The sequence below is a fragment of the Didymella exigua genome, assembly GCF_010094145.1.
Source record: "Didymella exigua CBS 183.55 unplaced genomic scaffold M421scaffold_48, whole genome shotgun sequence".
In the NCBI taxonomy this organism is placed as follows: Eukaryota; Fungi; Ascomycota; class Dothideomycetes; order Pleosporales; family Didymellaceae; genus Didymella; species Didymella exigua.
This window is the reverse complement of record NW_022984822.1, coordinates 37,126-55,484: the sequence shown is the minus strand read 5'-3', so window position 1 is coordinate 55,484 and position 18,359 is coordinate 37,126. Positions and strand designations below refer to the sequence as shown.

The window sequence follows — 18,359 nt, the reverse complement described above, 5'->3', positions numbered from 1 at the left end:
TAGGCGCAAATCCACGTGTATCCAAGTCGAGTATATGTCTGATAATCACCTGCTCCTCTAGCTTGGTGAGCTTCTTTGAGTTGGGCTGGCAATCGCGTCGGGCGCGCGTCCTAGCGCGTTGGCGTTGGAGGGTAGTTCGAGAGACTCCGTACGTATAGGCAGCAGATCTCTTAGTTGATATTTGGCGTTGATTAAGAGCTAAGATTGCAAGGTTTACATTGGCCTTATGAGAGCTGTTTTGGCCGTGGTGGGAGGGGGCCATGGTTGATTGAAGTATATACGTTGCGCAAAGTTAGTGGGGTGGCCCGCTCGCTTGTATGGCCCGCTCGCTTGTAAAACATGTTACCGAATTGTGCGAAGTAGCCTGCTTTATGTGATTTGAGCAACGCAGTACTTATATCTCGAGATTACTGTATAGAGTGTTTAGTTTATCTAAAGTCTAAGTATCTAGTATTTTTCTCGTAACAGCGTGGTTCTCGCTACGCAGTGGGGGATAGTAGGATATTAACGGCTGTATTTGAGTAGGTTGGGGAATGCAGCAGCAGATGTGCCCTCGTAACGCTCGATATGTTCTTCCAAGATAGCACGTTTGTACTGGTCTTGTGCCTGTACGAGTATGGCCTTAACGTGACATGTGATTGCCATATAAGGCATCGTTTGCAGTATTGGCAGCAGAACGTCACAGTACCCTTGCATTTTGAGTTAGCGCGATTTGTATCGAGACAAGTCAGGCTTTTGTCGATGGGTAATGACTATGATGCGTAACATGAAGGTTCGCATCTTTTCAAACAGCATCCAAGATATGAGGAGATAGTGTAGTTGTGTCGCGTCTGGTGGGCGGCTTTGGCGGCTTTGGCGGGCCCCGCTTTTGCCATGGAAAGCTTGATCTCGTTGGCGGCGAGCTTATTACCGGTACTGTAGCGGCACCTCTTCTCCGCGCAACTTTTGACGTTGATAGGTCTGATCGCTCTAAGCTTGCCATATTCTCATGGATCATGATCCAGACGCGTTATATCCTGCGCGATATAAGCACCACCCTATCAATCGATACCGAATCATGACGATTCACTAGCAGGATATTAGCGACCTCTGGCGTGGCTACAAGAAGTCTCTTCTTTTTAAATCACGGGTACTCCCAGGTGCCCGTTTTTGTGCCTGCTGTCGTCCTTTTCTCGTTGCAACCCGATGGCTGCTAACGATCCTGGCCTTGCGGCTCTCAGCGCACCAGCTGAAGACCCTGTGAAGGGCGCCGTCGACATCCCATCGATCGACACAGAGGTACCGGTCGTACCTGATCAGTTCGATCCGAAATACGAGACGACGAGAAAGGAGATCTGGGCATACTACGCCTACTACGTTGGCGACAATGGTCTTACTCTTTTTAACTTCGGCCCAACAGCCTTTCAGAATCTCATGTACCAGGCTGCGGGCGACTCCGAGATCCTCCATTTCTTTGGTAGAGACAGGACCATCAACAGCATCGTCCTCCTCTGCAACGGCATCAGTTTCGCCATCCAGATCGTGGTCTTTCTCATTCTGGGTTCATTCGCGGATTTCGGCACATGGCGACCGAACATCTTGATTGTGCTGTCTGTGATTGCCTTTGGCATCGGTTTCGGCTGGCTCGGCGTGCACACTGAGGGAGATTGGCACATTGGCGTGGGACTCTACATAGTGGGTCTCATCGCCTACCAAACGACCATTACATTCTGGACAGCCGCGTTCCCTGGCCTGGCGAGGAATACCAAGGACCTACGCATGAAGGCCGACGAATTCGCCGATGGACATATCACCCGCGCAGAATACGACTTTGCCGATATGATGAAGAGGAACGAGCTGTCCAACACTGCCTTCTACGTGCAGTCTGTCTTCGAGATTGCCATTTTGGCTGTCATCGTGGGTATCATGTTCGCGCTGCACGTCAACGACAGCGAAGCGAACAACAACTGGGGTCTTTCTGTGCTCATCGCATTCGCTACTGGCGTATGGATTCTTTGCGCCATTCCTTGGTTCGTGCTGGAGAAGCGACGTCCGGGCCAGGACCCGGGACGAACCAACATCATCGTTGCGGGTTTCAAGCAGCTCGGTTACGCAATGACACAGATCTGGCAGTTGCGTCAGAGTCTGGCATATCTCGTTGGCTACTTCCTGCTCGGCGACAGTCTTAACACTACTGTGACGGTCATTGGAACGTTGCAGAACCAAATAGTAGCATACAACAGCTTGCAGCTCACGTATCTTCTTATCGTCGGTATTGCTGCGCAAGCCGTTGGCATCGGTGCATTCTGGCAGATTCAAAAGCGCTATGGGCTGTCCACCAAGACTATGTTCATGGTCATCGCTGTCTGTATTGTGCTCTTAGACGGCTGGGGCATGATCGGAATCTGGACCCAGGCCTTTGGTTTCCACAAAATATGGGAGGTATGGGTGTATCAAGCTTTCTACGGCCTGCTCGTGTGCCCCTGGTACAGCTATTCGCAAACCATGATCAGCGAGGTCACACCGCGTGGCAAGGAATTCCTCTTCTTCAGCTTGTTCTCAATTGTTGGAAAAACGAGTGCGTTCATTGGTCCCCTGGTCAGCAGTGCCATCATCGACGACACTGGCAACAATAGCAGTCCCTTCTACTTCCTGTTCGCGTTGAGTTTAGTCAGCTGCACGTGGCTTTACTTCTTCGTAGACGTTGAGAAGAGCAGACTCGAACAACAGGACTTCCTGGAGAGGGAGAAGAGCAGCAAAGCGGACGTCGTCAGAGTCTAGAACTCATTCTATAACGGGCGGTGCCCATTTCCCTTGAACCATGGTCCGAGTACACATACTGTCAATTTGGTATTGGAAGATTACGGCTGATCAAAGCGAGAAAGCAATTGCCTTCTCCAGGTGTACAGAAAGCGGACCCTGGGACTTTTCTACCACACGACAGAAGCCTGGCTCGCTCTCACTTTCAACACTTGTTTCTTCCTCAGATGTCTCGTCCGTCTCCGAGTTGGCTCTGCTATGCAAAGCTGTTTCGGGCACCTCGATTATTTCTTCGAGATTCGCGCCGGCAAAACACTGGTACTGTTTGTCTTCATCCAGCATCGCTTCCCACGCGGCAGTTTCGATGCGGTCCAGTTCAGCTCTTCGGGCGACAATCTCTTTACGCTTGTCCATATATCGCACTTCCAAGAGGTCTTTATTCCGTCCAAACTCTTCTACGACTGAATGCGTTTCTCTTCGCAGCCGTGAAAGCTGTCTTGCGCAGATGTCGTCACCAAGCAGAGTAGCGAGCGCCTCTGCGTCGATCAAGAACGACTCGACTCTTCCAGCAGTGACTTTGAGCCGGTGAACCGCCGTATGCCGGATTTGGGCTATTGAACTGAGTAATTCACCAAATGGTTTGACGAGTGTGGTGATACGTTCAACATCGAACAAGCTTTGCCTTGATCTGAATATGCCCGTCCAGCAATTGAGTTCAACGCAGTCTGGACTGTCCCGTCCCTGCTCGTGTAGCTCCTGCGTCATTATCCTTTTTGCGAAAGTGAAGCATGCATGCTCCAGAACGTCTTGCACCTTGCTCAGCAGCCGACGTTGGCCCTTTGCGGGCAGATATAACGGATAGAGAGAGCGAATGGTGAATGTCTCTGGGTGAAGGGGCTTTTGGCCAGGAGCATCATTGGGCGGAGCTTCTTATATTAACACCCGCATCTGACCAGCCGATAGAAGCTTACCTATCACGTTTACCTTTTGCTTTAGCTCGGCCACTTCTTCGTGCACCGCGGTCGAGACGCTTCCACCGGGCGGTCCCACTGTCATGTCTCTTATCGCATCCTCTTCAGTCCTCGTGGCCTCGGCTTCGGACGCTGCTCGCTCTGCACTCTGTGCAGGAGAGACATCAAAGAGTTCCGGGAAGCGCATCTTTGCCTTTAGTATCGACCTAAAGATATCTCCCTCGAGGAGTGTCTTGACTGATTTGCTAACATCGTCAAGATTGTGTTCTTGTAGCAGTGTCCGTATCTCTTCAGTGCGATTGCCATGCGTTTGTATCTTCCTTTTGATGGTCTTGTCGGTTCGCGGATGTGTGTTTATACCATTGAAAACGCTCTTAAAGACGAGGTAGACAGTTCTTTTGTCGGGAGGAATGTGTGACATAATGCGAGCGAGAACCAAATGGCAAAGTAGTTTTTTGTCCGGATATTTTTGGTTAGAAAATAAAAGGAAAGTTGTTTGGCCGTTGAACCTATTCATCTAATGTACCCGTCGTGTTAACTCCAAAGCATCGCAAGGGTCTTGTACCACGGCTGCATTCAGGTTGGTGTGTAAGATTCCATTCGAGCGCACGCAAACATCAGTCAAGTATCTAATTGTGCCAAAATCAACCTGCTCGTTTCGACTGAGCTAGCGGCATTTTGTGATGTCTGAAGCCGTACCAGTCCCTCCTCCGAAGATGTGGAGTGGGCCGTTCTCAACCTGGGCACCTGCTGTATTCACTAGCAACCTCAGAGAAATCATTGCGCGCCAACGCCATCTCTTTATTGCCCCGGAGTGCATTTTGATTTAGAACTGATATTGCAGAAGCCTTGTTGGGCTGTCATTGCTCTGCTGCTACAGCGACCACACCTCCAGATTGCGATATTTCGCAACCAGCGGCTGCATGCCCCGGAATGCAATTCTGCCCTCCCGAACGACTGGACCAGTGTTGGTCTTGGTGTCATCAAACCTGAAGATCTCGAGCCCGTTGATGTAAAAGCTCGCCTCCCTCTTGTCCTTGACCACCGTGATGTTGTAGTACGCACCTTGCGTATCAGCGACATCAGGGATTGGATCTGCAGCCTGTGCAACAAGATTGAATCCTGGGCTCTTCCTCAGGTTCGCGACGTGGAACTGCCTCTCCTCCGGCCATCTTCTGCGAAAGTAGCTCGCATGAAGGAGCCTAATGTCACTGGAGTGGTACTGAGGGTAGCTTCCATTGCGCGGCTTGAGACTGGGATCGAAGATGCTACCACCTGAGACGGAAGTCGCACCGAAAAAGAACATAGCCAGGCCAGGTTCTTGAATAGGCTGAAAATCCCATGAGATCCTTATGCGGTCAGGGAAAATCTCAGGCAACCAGTACACGAAATATTCGTCGATCTTGCCCGCGCCACCGAGGGTAAGAGTATTGTTGGTCACGTTGGCAGTGACGGGGCCTTCGGCGACCCATGAAGCAATTGAGGAGCTGTTGCTGAAGGTGTTGCGGTAGAGAAGCTTCTCGGCGGCCGCACCGTACGCTGCAACAGAAATGAGTTGAAGGAGGAATAAACGCATGATCGGCAATCGTGTCAACAAGCGCTGAACCTGCAGAGCGAAGATCGTTCCAGCTGCGGATCGTACTTTTTGATTGCAGACAGGCCACTGGACCCGGCAGGACGGCTGCCTTTAACCAATTCATCTCGTCTTGCGACATCGTGATGTGCAATGTGCTAAGCAATCCTAAGGGCGAGCTTCATCTCCGCTGGTGCTGCATATCGACAAGAACAGGCACTTTATTACTGCCCTCGGTTAGGCATCCGGTGTTGCAAGGATGGTGGCGATGTTGCCATCGACAAGGATCGGCGCATCACTCAAAGTCTGGGTAAACCTGCACGTTCTTGCTGCAGGTCGAGCACACGGTTCCAGAAACGTTAGATCCAAGAAGCTGGACGATGGCCGAATCTAATTCTTTTCGCTTGAATTTGACCGAGCCGTCCCGTAGATCCTATAGTTCGGGACTGGCACAAATCACTGCTGTCAGTAAACTCTAGCGAGTCAGTTAATGCCGAAGTCGCTTGGAGCCCCTCGGGAGTTGCGGCAACCATGGCCGCTGCACAATTTTCTAAGAAACTAGGACTGATAACTGTATTCAGAGCATAATTGGGGTGCTAATATTTCACTCAATCTGCTCAGCATATGCCCAGACGTAAGCGGCGATTAGACTAAGTGCATGTAGAGTAATGACTTTGTGCTCCCTTGTGATTTCATGTGGGTGTGCCTGACAGACTAAGCGAAAGTTGGATCACGAAGTGTGGTGCAGCGTGTATAGTCTATGTTTTGAGGTGGACTTGCCCCATTGCTAAAGTTCTTGAAATACGTTGATATCAACACGAGTGAAGGCGGCCTATTCTTTGGTTCGAATCTCCGCAGACTGAAGCTCGAATGAGTCGTTCGACTCGGGCCTCCAGAAACGCTTGTCGCCCTTGATGGCGCGAATGAACCAAGGCTGGTTGCGAGCAGAGTCGGCGCGGACTGAAACATGTTAGCGATTCGAACGAGGGGCAGGCAAGAACAGATAGACTTACAGCTCCAGTACTCCTTGTCGTCATAATCAGGAGGCAAAATGCGACCGCGCGAGACAGCACCAAGAGCCCAGGTGAAGGTATTGAGGATGGCGTAGCACATGATACCAGCGACCAGGCCGTACGCAATCGAGTATGAGAAGGGCATGAACATCAGAGTGACAAAGGCCGGGATCGAGTCGCCGGGATAGTTCCAGTTGATGGCCGTCATTCCGCGCATCATCATGCAACCGACGAGGATCAAAGCTCCACCAGTCGCCCAGGGTGGGATGGAAGCGAAGATGGGTGCAAAGAACAGCGAGATGAAGAAGCAGATTCCTGTAGTCATGGCTGTCAAACCAGTGCGACCGCCCTCTTGGATGCCAGAGCCAGACTCAACGAAAGCCGTGACAGGTGAGGAACCAAAGAGAGAACCAATGGAGATAGCAAATGCGTCGGCACTGTAGGCAATGGTGCTCTTGGGAAAATCACCAGTGTCGGGGTCAACGACACCAGAGAAACGAGCCATAGAGTACAGGGTGCCAGTGGCGTCCAGAATATCGACGTACAGCATGGTAAAGACAGCAAGGATGAATTGGCCAGCGACGTCGCCGTCGATTGTGGAGAGGGTCCAGTCTTGGACAGCCAAGGTTCTCTTGATGGGGTGGAAAGCGACCACATTCTTGAAAAACTCGAACCGAGAGTCACCAACTTCGGTACGCGGGAAGAATGTGATAGAGGTGTCGCGAGGCCAGGAGAAGATGGATACCAGAGCGATACCGACGATCATAGCACCGCGAACCTTGTATGTCATGAGAAGAGCGGTTAACACTCCACCAACCATGAAGCCAAGCCACATGGTAGGCGAAGTCGCCTTGTGAGAAAGACAGGCGCCAGTATCATCGTCGAGGTACTGTGGAGGACAGCCACCAAGCTCAAGAGGGGTGGCCTTTGAGCCGGTGATAGCACCAATACCAGCAGAGTAAGACAGACCGATCAGTGTGAGGAAGAGACCGATACCGGCACCGCAAGCAACCTTGATGGAAGCGGGGATGATGCGAGCCAGCCATTGACGAATTCCGAGAAGAGAAAGAGCGATGAAGATGAAGCCTTCGACAAACACTGCCATCATGGCAACGCGGTAGTTGATCGGCCCAGTTCCGTGGAAGCCAACAATCTGATAGGCAAGATAGGCGTTGAGACCCATGGCAGGTGCAACCGCAACTGGAAGGTTGGAGCTGATTCCCATAAGGAAAGAACCAAAGGCAGCGATCGCAGCAGTGGCAGTGACGAGATCTCGGTTGACTTCAACAAGACAGAGGTTGTAAGCCGCATCCTTAAGACATGTAGGATCGATTGTATCGTTACAGACACATGTGGCACCGGAGTCAGTGAGTACGGAAGCCTAAACATGGTGGATCAGCCGCTGTCAGAACTCAAAATCTGAGACATCTACTCACATTGACAGCAATGATGTACGCCATGGTGAAGAATGTGGTCAGCCCAGCTCGCAACTCGGTGGTGAATCTCGCGCCCTTGATCTCATTGGGCTGCAAGTGTCAGCTTTACTTGTTGCAATCAGTCGATCGCTGGACTTACATGACCAGATCCCTCAAGGTGGAAGTACCTCCCCACAATAGAGCCAGATACGATGTCATTCAGACGGGCTTTGTACGCTGCAAAGCCCATGATTGCCGTTGTCAATTCGCAGATAATGGGAACAAAATACAGAAAGGTTCAAGCCGAAGGGTATGCACAACCTTTCAAGGGTAGACGACCAGTGCACTTAAAAGGTCGATTCGACACCTCGCCCAACTAGTCGTAGTAGCTGTGAGTAATGTCGGATATCCTCCTTTTGGAGAGTTGACACTCTGGTTGCTCCAACGCATACCGTGGTAGCGCACGTACCGGCAACTGCAAGCCGTCGTCTTTCTAGTGGCTTGTCCTACAGGAAGCCACCAGGATCGAAGGTTTCACTAGTCCACGGCGTACCAAGCCCCTTTACCTCATCCTGTCAACAAAGCTGCAGGCAGTTCGGCTTATCGTTACCGAGATGGCCGAAATCATTGGGGTCCATCCGTTTGGAGGTCGTGTGCGCTCCGCGGTGATGGTTCATCGGGGCCGTGTCGGTATGACGATCAGATTGTTGTGACTCCAAATACACATTGTTTGTTTACTGTGCTGGTGTCATCGCGTGTTTGCTACCCTGGATGTACTCATCTCAATCTCGGCATGCAAAACGTATCCGAGACAGCCCGAACGGGGAGGATTTTAGCACAACTGATGAGTGTTCGGAGATGATGGGTGAGTCGGACTGACCAGGTGACAATGACAGGGAAAAAATCTTGGCAGAGCGGCCCAGGAGAGACACGCATGCATGCTAGGAACTAAGGCCGTACAGATGCGCCACTCAGGCACGAAGCGGCAGCGGTACCTGGTGAGGCCTCCCGCGCTGCATTACTGGGCAGGTGGAGTAGCTCGAGGTGTACGCATTGGCCAGTGTCGTTTGGAAGGTGGCATCATTGCCGACCAGGGGACTGTATCCAAGCTCAAAGGTTCCGATCTGTCGGGGCCGTTGGTATTGTTGAGTTGACAGACGATGGAGAAAGTGGGTGAAGGTGGTGATGCCGCCGAACAACCTCCGCAAGTGAGGGTCCCAGCGAATTGTGATGGTCTGTGCGACTCTACCGGCTCGCTTTCACGGGAGCGGGATTTATCCTCCGACTGGCTGCCGTGCGACACCATCATCGCCATCAGGTCAGGATCCCTGCTAGCCAATGCGCTGCAGGAATGTGCATCCTAGACGCCCCCACCATACATTGATCCTAACGACCGCTTCAGTATGTCCTCTCGAGTCCATGGAGCGAGACGCCAACCGTATCAATGCTAGCCATGTTGGGCGCACAAGTGTACAGAGTCAGTTGCTCCGGCGCCGTGTGCAGCACTGTGATATGATCCGTGTGATTCCATCCATGTATGCAACACATGTGCAATCCTCGTGCTCTCTGGTCCTGTATATGTTGATAGTCAAGATCGCATCCCGCGCCAGCTAGGCCCTAAATCCCATTTCCTGTGGTCGATCACATCCACTACCACTCGTCGCCGAAATGTTCCCAACTTTCGATGTCCCTCCCCAGCATGCCGAAACGGTAGGAGCTCGCAAGCATAGGAAGGCAAAGGAGGACGAGGCCACCAGACGCTCTTCGACTGCCACATCACAGTCGTCAGGGAGCAACCGAAGCGTAAGGGCTGAGTCCAGTGCCTCCAGCAAGAAGGGTGGCTTTGGCTGGTTTGGCAAAAGTAAAGGTGTTCAAGAGATACCCAAGGTTCCCACCTTGAAGACCCAAATCTCAGAGCCATTACCGCCGCCGCCTGCTCCAGCAGCTGCTCCACCGTCGCAAGAAACGCCGTCCCCTGTCGTCACCTCTCCTACCAGCGAGCTTGCTCCTCACGTCCGAGAGAGACGGCCATCACAGCGTTCCAATTCTGATCTCCAATATCAACATCAGCAACGCTTCCATGTCCCACCGCCGTTGCAATCGCTTCCACCTCCGCCCACAAGTGCTCTCCCACAGTTGCCATCCCCCGGTCTGAGCTCACGAGGTACGTGCATGAATCCCCTGCTCGTGATCTGCGAAAACGACACGATTGCGCGCGCAACGTTGCTTGCCCAATAAATGCTTTGTCCCAAGATCTGAGAGAAAGACCAACGGCGTTCAAGACCCAATAATCGCGAGTCAAACCCGCTGCTGTGCCTCAGCTAACTCCTGTCACAGGAAGGATCGACACGGGGCGGCCCTTGTACGATGCTGATCGCGTCAAGTCATCCTACTCCACACTCTCACATAATTCCTACAGCACATCAACCACATCGTCTACTCGCACTGGCTTTTCGAACCAGAGCATCTTCTCGCAGCCTTCACGCCGACATAATGATCTCCTGTCAGAGGACAGCAATTATGGTGACGACCACTCGCCTATCTCCAAAACACCTTCTCCTGTAACCACTCCTCCTACTTTCGTCGATAGCAGGCGACTGCCACCATCCCGACAGACTATCGATTCTACGTATGCAAGTAACATCCAGATGGAGCCTATTGAGTCGCGCACTGGCAGCCGCATGAGCGATGGCCCGTCCAGGGCTGCCCAAGGACCCTTCACCCGTGCCCTAGGGAAGATGGAGAGCGCCGGCGCCCGCATTGTCTCTGCAAGGTTGAGCGAAGAGTGGGAAGGTTTGGATGATGATGATGAGAGTCTTCAGGAGGTCATCTTTGAGAAACGCCTCTGGGCTCTGACAGCCTACCAGCGCTTGACACAGAACAAGCAGCTTCAGTCTCCTGCCCACGATCTGCTCGCCAACAGCCGACCGGCTGAACAGAGGAGGATTTTGCAGCTCTACGGCAACCTTGCTGACGGTTGGGTGTTGGCCACACGTTATCCTGCTGCGACTGTCTACACGCTTTCTTCAGCGAACACCTCGAACCTCCCGACATCACACCCTGCACCGTTGAACCATCACTCATTGTTCTCCCCTTCAATCTCATCAGCGATGCCATTCCCTGACAACTACTTCGACGTAGTTGTTTCACGCTTTGTCTCTACGTCACTACGCAACGATGAATGGGCACGCTCTTTCTTCGACTGCATGCGTGTGCTCAAGCCTGGAGGCTCCATCGAGATTCTCTCTGTCGATGCTCACATGAATGGTGAAGGACCTCAGCTTCAGAGTTGGGTCGACGAGCATATCACTTGCAGGCTCGAAGCACACAGCATTAGCATGGTTCCATCCGAGAGCGTCCTCGACACGATGGAGATTGTTGGTCTCGAGAACATCCGTCGCGCCCGGGTCGCACTTCCCGCGTACCTTGGCTCAACTAAGGCCGTCGCACGGGCAGCACCCAGTAGTAATAGCCTCCCTAGCATATCGCCGCAAGATGTCGTTGATGCCAGCCGCATGATGGCGTACCTTGGGCGCCACTTCTACCAGGATCTTTACGGAAAGTTCGTGCGCATCTCCCAAGGCGAAGAGTGGTTCTGGAACCGGAAGGACATTCGGGATGAGTGTGAGAAGTACCAGACAAAGATGGTCCTCACCATTGCATGCGCCCAAAAGCCAGGTGCGGCTGCGAGCCACGAGAGCTACCTCAACATCTAGATGGAACCCCATCGGCTTCTGATCAGCATTTGCTATATTCTGCATGCTCTGGTTAGCAGCTGCATCACTTTATTTTAGATCCTGTACAGCACCAACCCTGTTCGTTCTTCGTTTCTTACATGATACCACTGATAGACATACTTTCCTTATCTTGACACGCAACTTGTACACGTGGGTAATTACATATCTGGGTACCGAAAATTCTCAATATCGCTGGAACGTTCTGCATCTGTACCTGTAATCATCAATACAGAAGCTACTGCAACTTCGATGCAACGCTACTGTGCACTCATCCCCTACTACCATCTCCCACCATCTTATCTGACTGTTTCGGCCGCACGCTACGCAATCCGTACCGAGCGTATCCGCAGGCTTGGGGGATGTGTTCCTATTGGCTCGGGCTGCCAGCCATCCGAACGCGGCAGAGATCTACTCTACTGCAGTGCAGAGGCAGGGCACGCTGATCTTAGAACCCCAGCAAGCCACGGGCGCAAGCTTAGGCACGCCAAAGTCAGACTGCTTTAGCAAAGGATGCACATGCAGGCTCGATCATCGATCAAGCCTCTTTCTTTTTCCGTCCTTGCTGCAGATGACTTCGACAAATACTCTGCATGCCGGAGCCTTGGGTCCGATGCAGTGAAGTCGTGCTCAGACCGAGAGATGACACTGTACGTGGTATCTTCCGGGCGTAACTCAGCCACTGCCAATCTGTGGGAATAAGGCAACACAGATGACGGTACTTGCCATATCTAATCATTCCTAGTAGAAGAGGATTCATCCCATATACCAAATGCTTTAGCATTGACAACTCGAGGGTAAGCGCCCTGGTCTTGGCCAGGCTTATCCCCGTAGCCTCGGTGCGAAGGAATGAACTTGGGCAGCGGAGAATACTCCAAAGCCCTGCACATCAGCCCCACTTCTGCAGCAGAGCTGCAGCAGAGCTGCAGCAGCCACTTTCAGCCAGCGAGGCCTCGCCTACGAAAAACGTCGGCTTGGCATGCAGCTCACCCAACTTTGATAACTCGACACGTGCGTGCAGATCTCTAGATTGCAGGGTTCAGGCACATTCAAAAACATCATCATGGAACGGGATCTGGAATGTGAAACTCTGTGATGGCACATTTAATCTATTCTGCTACTGTTGAAGGATTGACATGTGAGAATGATAGCATGAGGTGTTATGTTTGGACAAGGACGTTGGGATTGGATCCACCCCCGCAGCCGTCGTTTCGAGACGCGAAATGGAGTATTCTGACGTTGAAGCAGCCCGCTGTCGTTGGCGATCAGTGTCGAACTCTGTGCGTTGGATCGACAAGATGCATGCATGGGCATTGGGCACCCACCGACAGAGAAGGGCTGGCACATACCATCCAAGTCTTTTGCAGGTAAGGCAGGATTAGGAACATCCCTCCAACCACACTATATTGAACACGTTCTTCGTTCATCTTCTGCTTCAGCTCGTGGGTTGTTGGGCTCCTTGCTCATTTACCATTACCTTGTCGACTTGGCGATCCCTTCAATGTCTCTTGAAGGTTGGTCGCCGACTACCTATTGCCGAAGTTGCCGTCAAAGACACTGCCACGAGGGCTGCACGCGCAATGACACTCATCTATCCAAGACGCTTTCTCTACCTTCCTAGATAAGGACTCTCCGTCATCTTGAACCACAATCCTTCAATGCATGATTCCGTTGAGATGTCGACAACAGGCTTTACTCCGAACAGGCAGTATCCGTCGTCCCTGTTGAACGTCAGTGATACTTGGCACTTTAGTTACTCAGCACAACAGGCGTGTGCGTATGGACTTTTACAACTGCTAGCACGACTACGCTTCCACTCATTGGTCATGGACTCACCGTGCGGACCCGGAAAGGTTCCAACCCTGCACGTGGCAAGCCTATCCTCAGCAAGAGAGACCTCATAGACAACGTCTCATGAAGCTGTTACGTCCTGACACTCTGTGATACTATCGATGAGCCTTACCAAGGCTGCTGCACGTCGGCAAGAGTCACTGTTGGTCGCTGCAAGCAAAAAGGCTCATGAGACAGTAAGAAGCCGAGTGTATAAAGACTTTGCTGTCAGCGTTGCAAACTGCATCCATCGAATCTATTGCTCTCTGGATACCTCCTGTTCTACAGTCAGCTACAGAATGTGCTGGACCTGCTCTCTCGCCTCCATGCCACATCTTTGCCATCTCCAGTGACAAGATATTCTCCTCCCAGGTCCTCGGCGATCTCGAAGACATGCTTGCTGGCTAGGGCGACGTATAGGACGAGTTCGACATGCTCATACTTGACAAATTTATCGCGTTGGACGAGGACAAGTGCCACTTCGTCTACCAATTCATGAACGCCACGGGCGCGACCAACGTTGTCGAAGCGGGCACCAGCTTTGGAGTTATTACGATCTCCTCGCTTAAGCTACTGGCCAGACTAAGACGGTAACTGGCAAGAAGCGCACGGTTGCTACATACAAAGAGCCACAGCAAGCTGCCATTGCACACGGCTACTGGAAGGAATGTGGACTCGAAGAGCACATTGATTTTGGCGTCAGCAACTTGCCTAAGACTCTGAAGGACGATGTGCCAGAGGCCGACCTGCTGCTGCTTAACAGTAAGCGCCATGCCTCAATGTCGATAGATCGCTGACTCTAGTCTGGTCAGCACTCACGCTCCTGACGCTAGAGACCATCTTGCCCAATTGAAGGCACGGCGCTGTTATCCTAACTAACAACGCTATCCCAGGTGCTAGAGGCTATAAGGACCTTTTATTGTTCTTGCGCGCACCAGAGAACAGCTTCCAGACCACGACTTTGCCATACGTCAACGGCTTCGAGATGAGCGTGTATCTGCCCGACAGGCAAGTCTGGGGTTGTCGCTGAGCTGTTTAGTCACGACGCGTGATGGATACCTGGAGGAACTCGAGACTCTTTTGCGCGAACGTCAGGGCAACAGCGAGTATTTGACCGAGTCCTGAGCACGTCCTCCACACGGCATTCCTCGACGTTGGTCCAGGCTTTTCGCAATCTTAACAGTTCCTTGTTTATCTTCCTTCCTGCGAGTCAGTGGCTCTACACGATACCAACACCTACTTTTCCATGCAGCCTGCGATTGCGATACTGTGCCCGAAATCCATCTGATTACATATCTGAAGAATTGCAATGGCATTCTACGCGAGGTGTCAGGAGAACTGTTGCCGGGACGCTAGGCATCTCACCCGTCACCGTGGAAACTGGCATCCACAAGACGTAAACAGACAAAGCGCAGTAGCGCCGGCCACTAGCTTCCACCCCGTCCACACCCACGCTCGTCCGCGCAGCATCTTGGGAGACTCCACCGACTTTGCGCAGGCGCGTCTAACCCTACAAGACACACCAGAGCCCATAATGTACAGATATACAGCGGGCACGCCGTGTCCTGCGCCTTCAAACGCATCATTCCCCAGCAGTCGTTACTATGATTACGGACATCCTTCGTCTGTTTACGCGCCGAGCCACGTCGAGGACGGCACGACGGCAAACATTGAGTTCACGACCGAGATACAACCAAAGCCGCGCACTGTCAAGCCACGCCGACCGACACGCGCCTCGCGCCTGGCGACGTTCAATCCCGGCCTGGACATCTTCGAAGATGTCGCGCACGAAGAAGAGCAGCAGCAACGCCATGCAGAGGTGGACACACGGAGAAGGAGTCGCGCGCCAGCCATGCCTGAGTACGCGCGAGTAAGGAAGAGCACGTTGCTGGCGCAACCGGCACAGAAGATTCCAAGGGCGCCGCCATCGGCCCAAGAGCCTCCCGTTCTCAAGTCGCATCGCAAGCGCCTGTCACAGGTCTTGATGGAGAGGGAGTCACTCCACGTAGACGCGACAATCGAGCTGCAGGAACATCTGCTGGAGAAGAAGGAGCTTAAGAGAGGGCCCAAGAAGGACCCGCGCCGCAGGACCATCTACGTGCCTTCAGACGACACGACCTACCTCACGATCCACCCGGGACAGTCGGTGCACGAACCGCGCAAAGCTCGAGAGACATCGCCCGACATTGGGCTGGACCTGGTCACGGTCTCAGACGAGGACACCACAAGCCTGGTCTCGGCGCTGAAGAAAGAGAAGAGGGTCACGCGCAAGGCCCTGGGTGCGGCGCCCAAGCGGGGGCCGCTGAGCACATCTTCGCGATCACTCCAGAGCGTCTCGTTCTCGAGCGATGTCGCAGGCTCTGGCGACGGCAAGGAGAATGTCCCACCAGGCACGGCCATTGTCGAGCAGAAGAGCACCGGCACGCACATTGAGATCAGCTTCCCAAAGGCATTGACCAAGAGCACTAATGTAGCTGAACCGCCCAAGGTCCGGGTCAAGAGCTCTGATGCGACGTCATCGGTGAAGTCTGAGGCTCGGTCTCGAGCCAGGCCAGAGGTGCGGACAAGACCGGAAGGCTCAGCGCAGAAGAGGTTGCGCGAACAGGTCAGCCGTGAGCACATGCCAACAAGCACCAAGTCGATCAAGTCTCGAGCAGACGGCACAGCCTCCGCAGCCAGCAGTCTCGCAGCACACAAGGCAGCTCTCAAGGAACACAACGCAGCCATCAAGAATGCGAAGCCCAGGATCACGAAGACGCGCCCAGTCTTACCTCCCTCGTCTTCGCCGTTCCACACCGACAAGACCCCGCCTGCTGCTCTGCGCCGCCAGAAGCCCGAACGTGCGCCCGCAGGCATCCAGATGATATCCGTCGTCGGAAAGCCGGAGCGGAAGTCGCGCGAGAAGTACCCCGTGCTCAAGGAGGACATTGCGCGACCAGAGATGTACGAGGACAACTGGCTCACGTATCAGGAGGTCGCCATCACACAGCTGTTGAACTCGATGTTCGACGCAGCCAACGCCAGTCCCAATGACGAGCAACCGCCAGAAGAACTGAGGAGGAGGATGCTTGCCTTGTACCATGAGCCATCAATGCCTCCCCTGCACAAGCGACTGCAGGCTTCTCTGCAGTTTGGGGCTCTGAGCATACCCAAGGACCTGCTGACTCAGACGTTGCGACTCAAGGACGATGTGGGGGTGAGGAAGAAGTTTCTGACGCTTTGGACTAAATCCTACGATCTCACGGCCCTCCGGGCAGCAGCTGAGGCTATCGTGGGACGTCAGATCACGACTCCGTCTCGTCTTTCAACCGGGTCAACCGCTTCCGACGACGGGTCGCGCATGCTCCGTGCTGAGCGACGAGCTATCGAGCATTTCTTGGACGCCTTTCTCATCAAGAATGACGATGCGGTCCGCGTCAAGCCGGGAGTCGGCAGCATCGCCAGCATCACACGGGGCGACGATGACTTTGGATCGCAGGGCTGGTCGTGGAGACGCACTGCGCTACGCAGTCTGATGCTTGTGCTGCTGCTCGATCAGGCCAAGAACGCCGACGTGCTGCCCGGCTGCCTGTTCCAGTCGACGTCGTCCTACAAAACGTCTGTTGACGTGCTCCACCAGCTCTCTACAATGCTTCTCCCATCGCACGGCGACATCACACGACCGCTTGGCCACCTTCAGTACAGGGTCGAACACGTGCAGTATCCGCTTCAGGAGTATACCTACCATATCGAAAACATTGCTGTCGATGTTCGGGACGGCATCGTTCTCACTCGGCTGGTGGAGCTGCTCTTGTACCCGTCCAGGAGCCAGCACGACGAGACCGTCACCATCTCCATGCCCAGCGGCGAACTCTTGACTTGGGACACGACCCAAAAGGACAGCTGGGCGCTCTCGCAACACCTCAAATACCCAGCCATCGGCCGCGCTCAGAAAACCTACAACGTCCAGGTCGCCCTCTCAGCGCTCGAAGGCGTCCGTGGTCTGCCCAGCCAAGCGGCAGGCGCCATTTCGGCCTCGGAGATTGTCGACGGTCACCGCGAGAAGACGCTCAGCCTCCTGTGGTCGCTTGTCGGCAAGCACGGTCTCGGCAGCCTGGTCGACTGGCCGCACATTGTGCAGGAGACGCAGCGGTTCAGAGCGCAGTGGTGCGCACGGCACACCAAGTTCGCGGAAGACGACCTCGACTCGGACAGCGGCAGCGGCAGCGGCAGCGGCAGCGACAGCGACAGCGACTCTGCGCCGCAGAAACCTGGCCTGGACCACTACGCCGCCCTCCTGCTGAGCTGGGCGCGCGCAATCGCCCGCCTGCACGGCCTCTGCGTCGCCAACCTGACCACCTCCTTCGCCGACCCCAGAGTCCTCGAACACATTGTCGACGAGTATCTCCCCGTCGACACGTACCTCCCCGCCGCACCCGCGGGCAAGCCGAGCCTCGCAGCCAAACTCGCAGCCGCGGGCTGCTCGCCCTCATTCATCGCGCTCTTGACTCCTTTGCGCGCCTCCGCCCGCTCAATCCCCAGCAGCGACTTTACGCTCCTCGCCCTCGCCTTCCTGGCCAGCAGACTGCTGCCCCTCAGCGCCCGGCACCGCGCCGCGCGCACGATCCAGACGCAGTTCCGCCGGTTCGCGATGCGGCGCCAGGTGGCGGCGCGGATTAGCGCGCTGCGGATCGCGCACGCGGCGGCGCGGGTGGCGCGCGAGAGGACAAGGGTGCAGGCTGCTGTGGTGGTGCTGCAGCGCCGTTGGAGGGCGGTGCTGGATGCGAGGCAGATCCGGCTCGAGGGCAGGGTCGCGGCGTTCCAGGGCCTGGCGCGCGGGTGGGCGGTGCGCAGGTGGGCGCGCAGAGCTACTGCGGGCCGGGTCGGGGGAAGGGAGAGGGTGAGAAGGGTTAGGGGCGGGTGGTGAGCGGCCATGTCTGGGCCGTGTGCTCGATGCTGTGCTTTTTGGGTTTGCTTCTTGGCCGGCGCTGTTCGATATCTTGTCCCGGGGTTGTGAATCGCATTCCCATTCCCATTCCCATCTCCAACGCATTCTGTCTTGTCTGCTGTGTTGTGTGTGCTGTGTTGTGTGTGCTGTGTTGTGT

The 18,359-nt window shown here is 54.1% G+C and overlaps 7 protein-coding genes across 7 annotated transcripts; 4 read left to right on the top strand and 3 right to left on the bottom strand.

The window, feature by feature from the left end:
* The first annotated feature begins 993 nt into the window (after positions 1-993).
* Positions 994-2,805, top strand: M421DRAFT_309052 (MFS general substrate transporter). Its single transcript, XM_033589187.1, has one exon. The coding sequence runs from the start codon at positions 1,186-1,188 to the stop codon at positions 2,758-2,760; it is 1,575 nt and encodes a 524-aa protein (XP_033443822.1). The 5' UTR covers positions 994-1,185; the 3' UTR covers positions 2,761-2,805.
* A 228-nt stretch (positions 2,806-3,033) lies between these two features.
* Positions 3,034-4,110, bottom strand: M421DRAFT_46247 (uncharacterized protein; the record flags this gene model as incomplete). Its single annotated transcript, XM_033594690.1, has 2 exons — positions 3,034-3,636; positions 3,769-4,110. Coding segments are annotated over 2 exons (945 nt in total), but the record flags the coding sequence as incomplete, so codon positions are not given.
* Positions 4,111-4,163: 53 nt separating this feature from the next.
* M421DRAFT_425625 (DUF1961-domain-containing protein) lies at positions 4,164-5,443 on the bottom strand. The gene has a single exon (XM_033594138.1). The coding sequence runs from the start codon at positions 5,284-5,286 to the stop codon at positions 4,585-4,587; it is 702 nt and encodes a 233-aa protein (XP_033443820.1). The 5' UTR covers positions 5,287-5,443; the 3' UTR covers positions 4,164-4,584.
* Positions 5,444-5,873: 430 nt separating this feature from the next.
* Positions 5,874-8,305, bottom strand: M421DRAFT_309047 (purine transporter). Its single transcript, XM_033589186.1, has 4 exons — positions 7,872-8,305; positions 7,733-7,822; positions 6,297-7,677; positions 5,874-6,243 (listed from the first exon to the last, which is right to left on the bottom strand). The coding sequence occupies exons 1-4, from the start codon at positions 7,959-7,961 to the stop codon at positions 6,116-6,118; spliced, it is 1,689 nt and encodes a 562-aa protein (XP_033443819.1). The 5' UTR covers positions 7,962-8,305; the 3' UTR covers positions 5,874-6,115.
* Positions 8,306-9,269: 964 nt separating this feature from the next.
* Positions 9,270-11,647, top strand: M421DRAFT_425623 (uncharacterized protein). The gene is made up of 2 exons (XM_033594137.1): positions 9,270-9,875; positions 10,049-11,647. The coding sequence occupies exons 1-2, from the start codon at positions 9,380-9,382 to the stop codon at positions 11,425-11,427; spliced, it is 1,875 nt and encodes a 624-aa protein (XP_033443818.1). The 5' UTR covers positions 9,270-9,379; the 3' UTR covers positions 11,428-11,647.
* Positions 11,648-13,707: 2,060 nt separating this feature from the next.
* M421DRAFT_9514 (uncharacterized protein) lies at positions 13,708-14,305 on the top strand (the record flags this gene model as incomplete). Its single annotated transcript, XM_033598276.1, has 3 exons — positions 13,708-13,821; positions 13,878-14,037; positions 14,169-14,305. 3 exons carry the CDS (start codon positions 13,708-13,710, stop codon positions 14,303-14,305), a joined length of 411 nt encoding a protein of 136 aa, XP_033443817.1.
* A 425-nt stretch (positions 14,306-14,730) lies between these two features.
* M421DRAFT_425622 (uncharacterized protein) lies at positions 14,731-18,280 on the top strand. The gene has a single exon (XM_033594136.1). The coding sequence runs from the start codon at positions 14,810-14,812 to the stop codon at positions 18,179-18,181; it is 3,372 nt and encodes a 1,123-aa protein (XP_033443816.1). The 5' UTR covers positions 14,731-14,809; the 3' UTR covers positions 18,182-18,280.
* Positions 18,281-18,359: the final 79 nt, after the last annotated feature.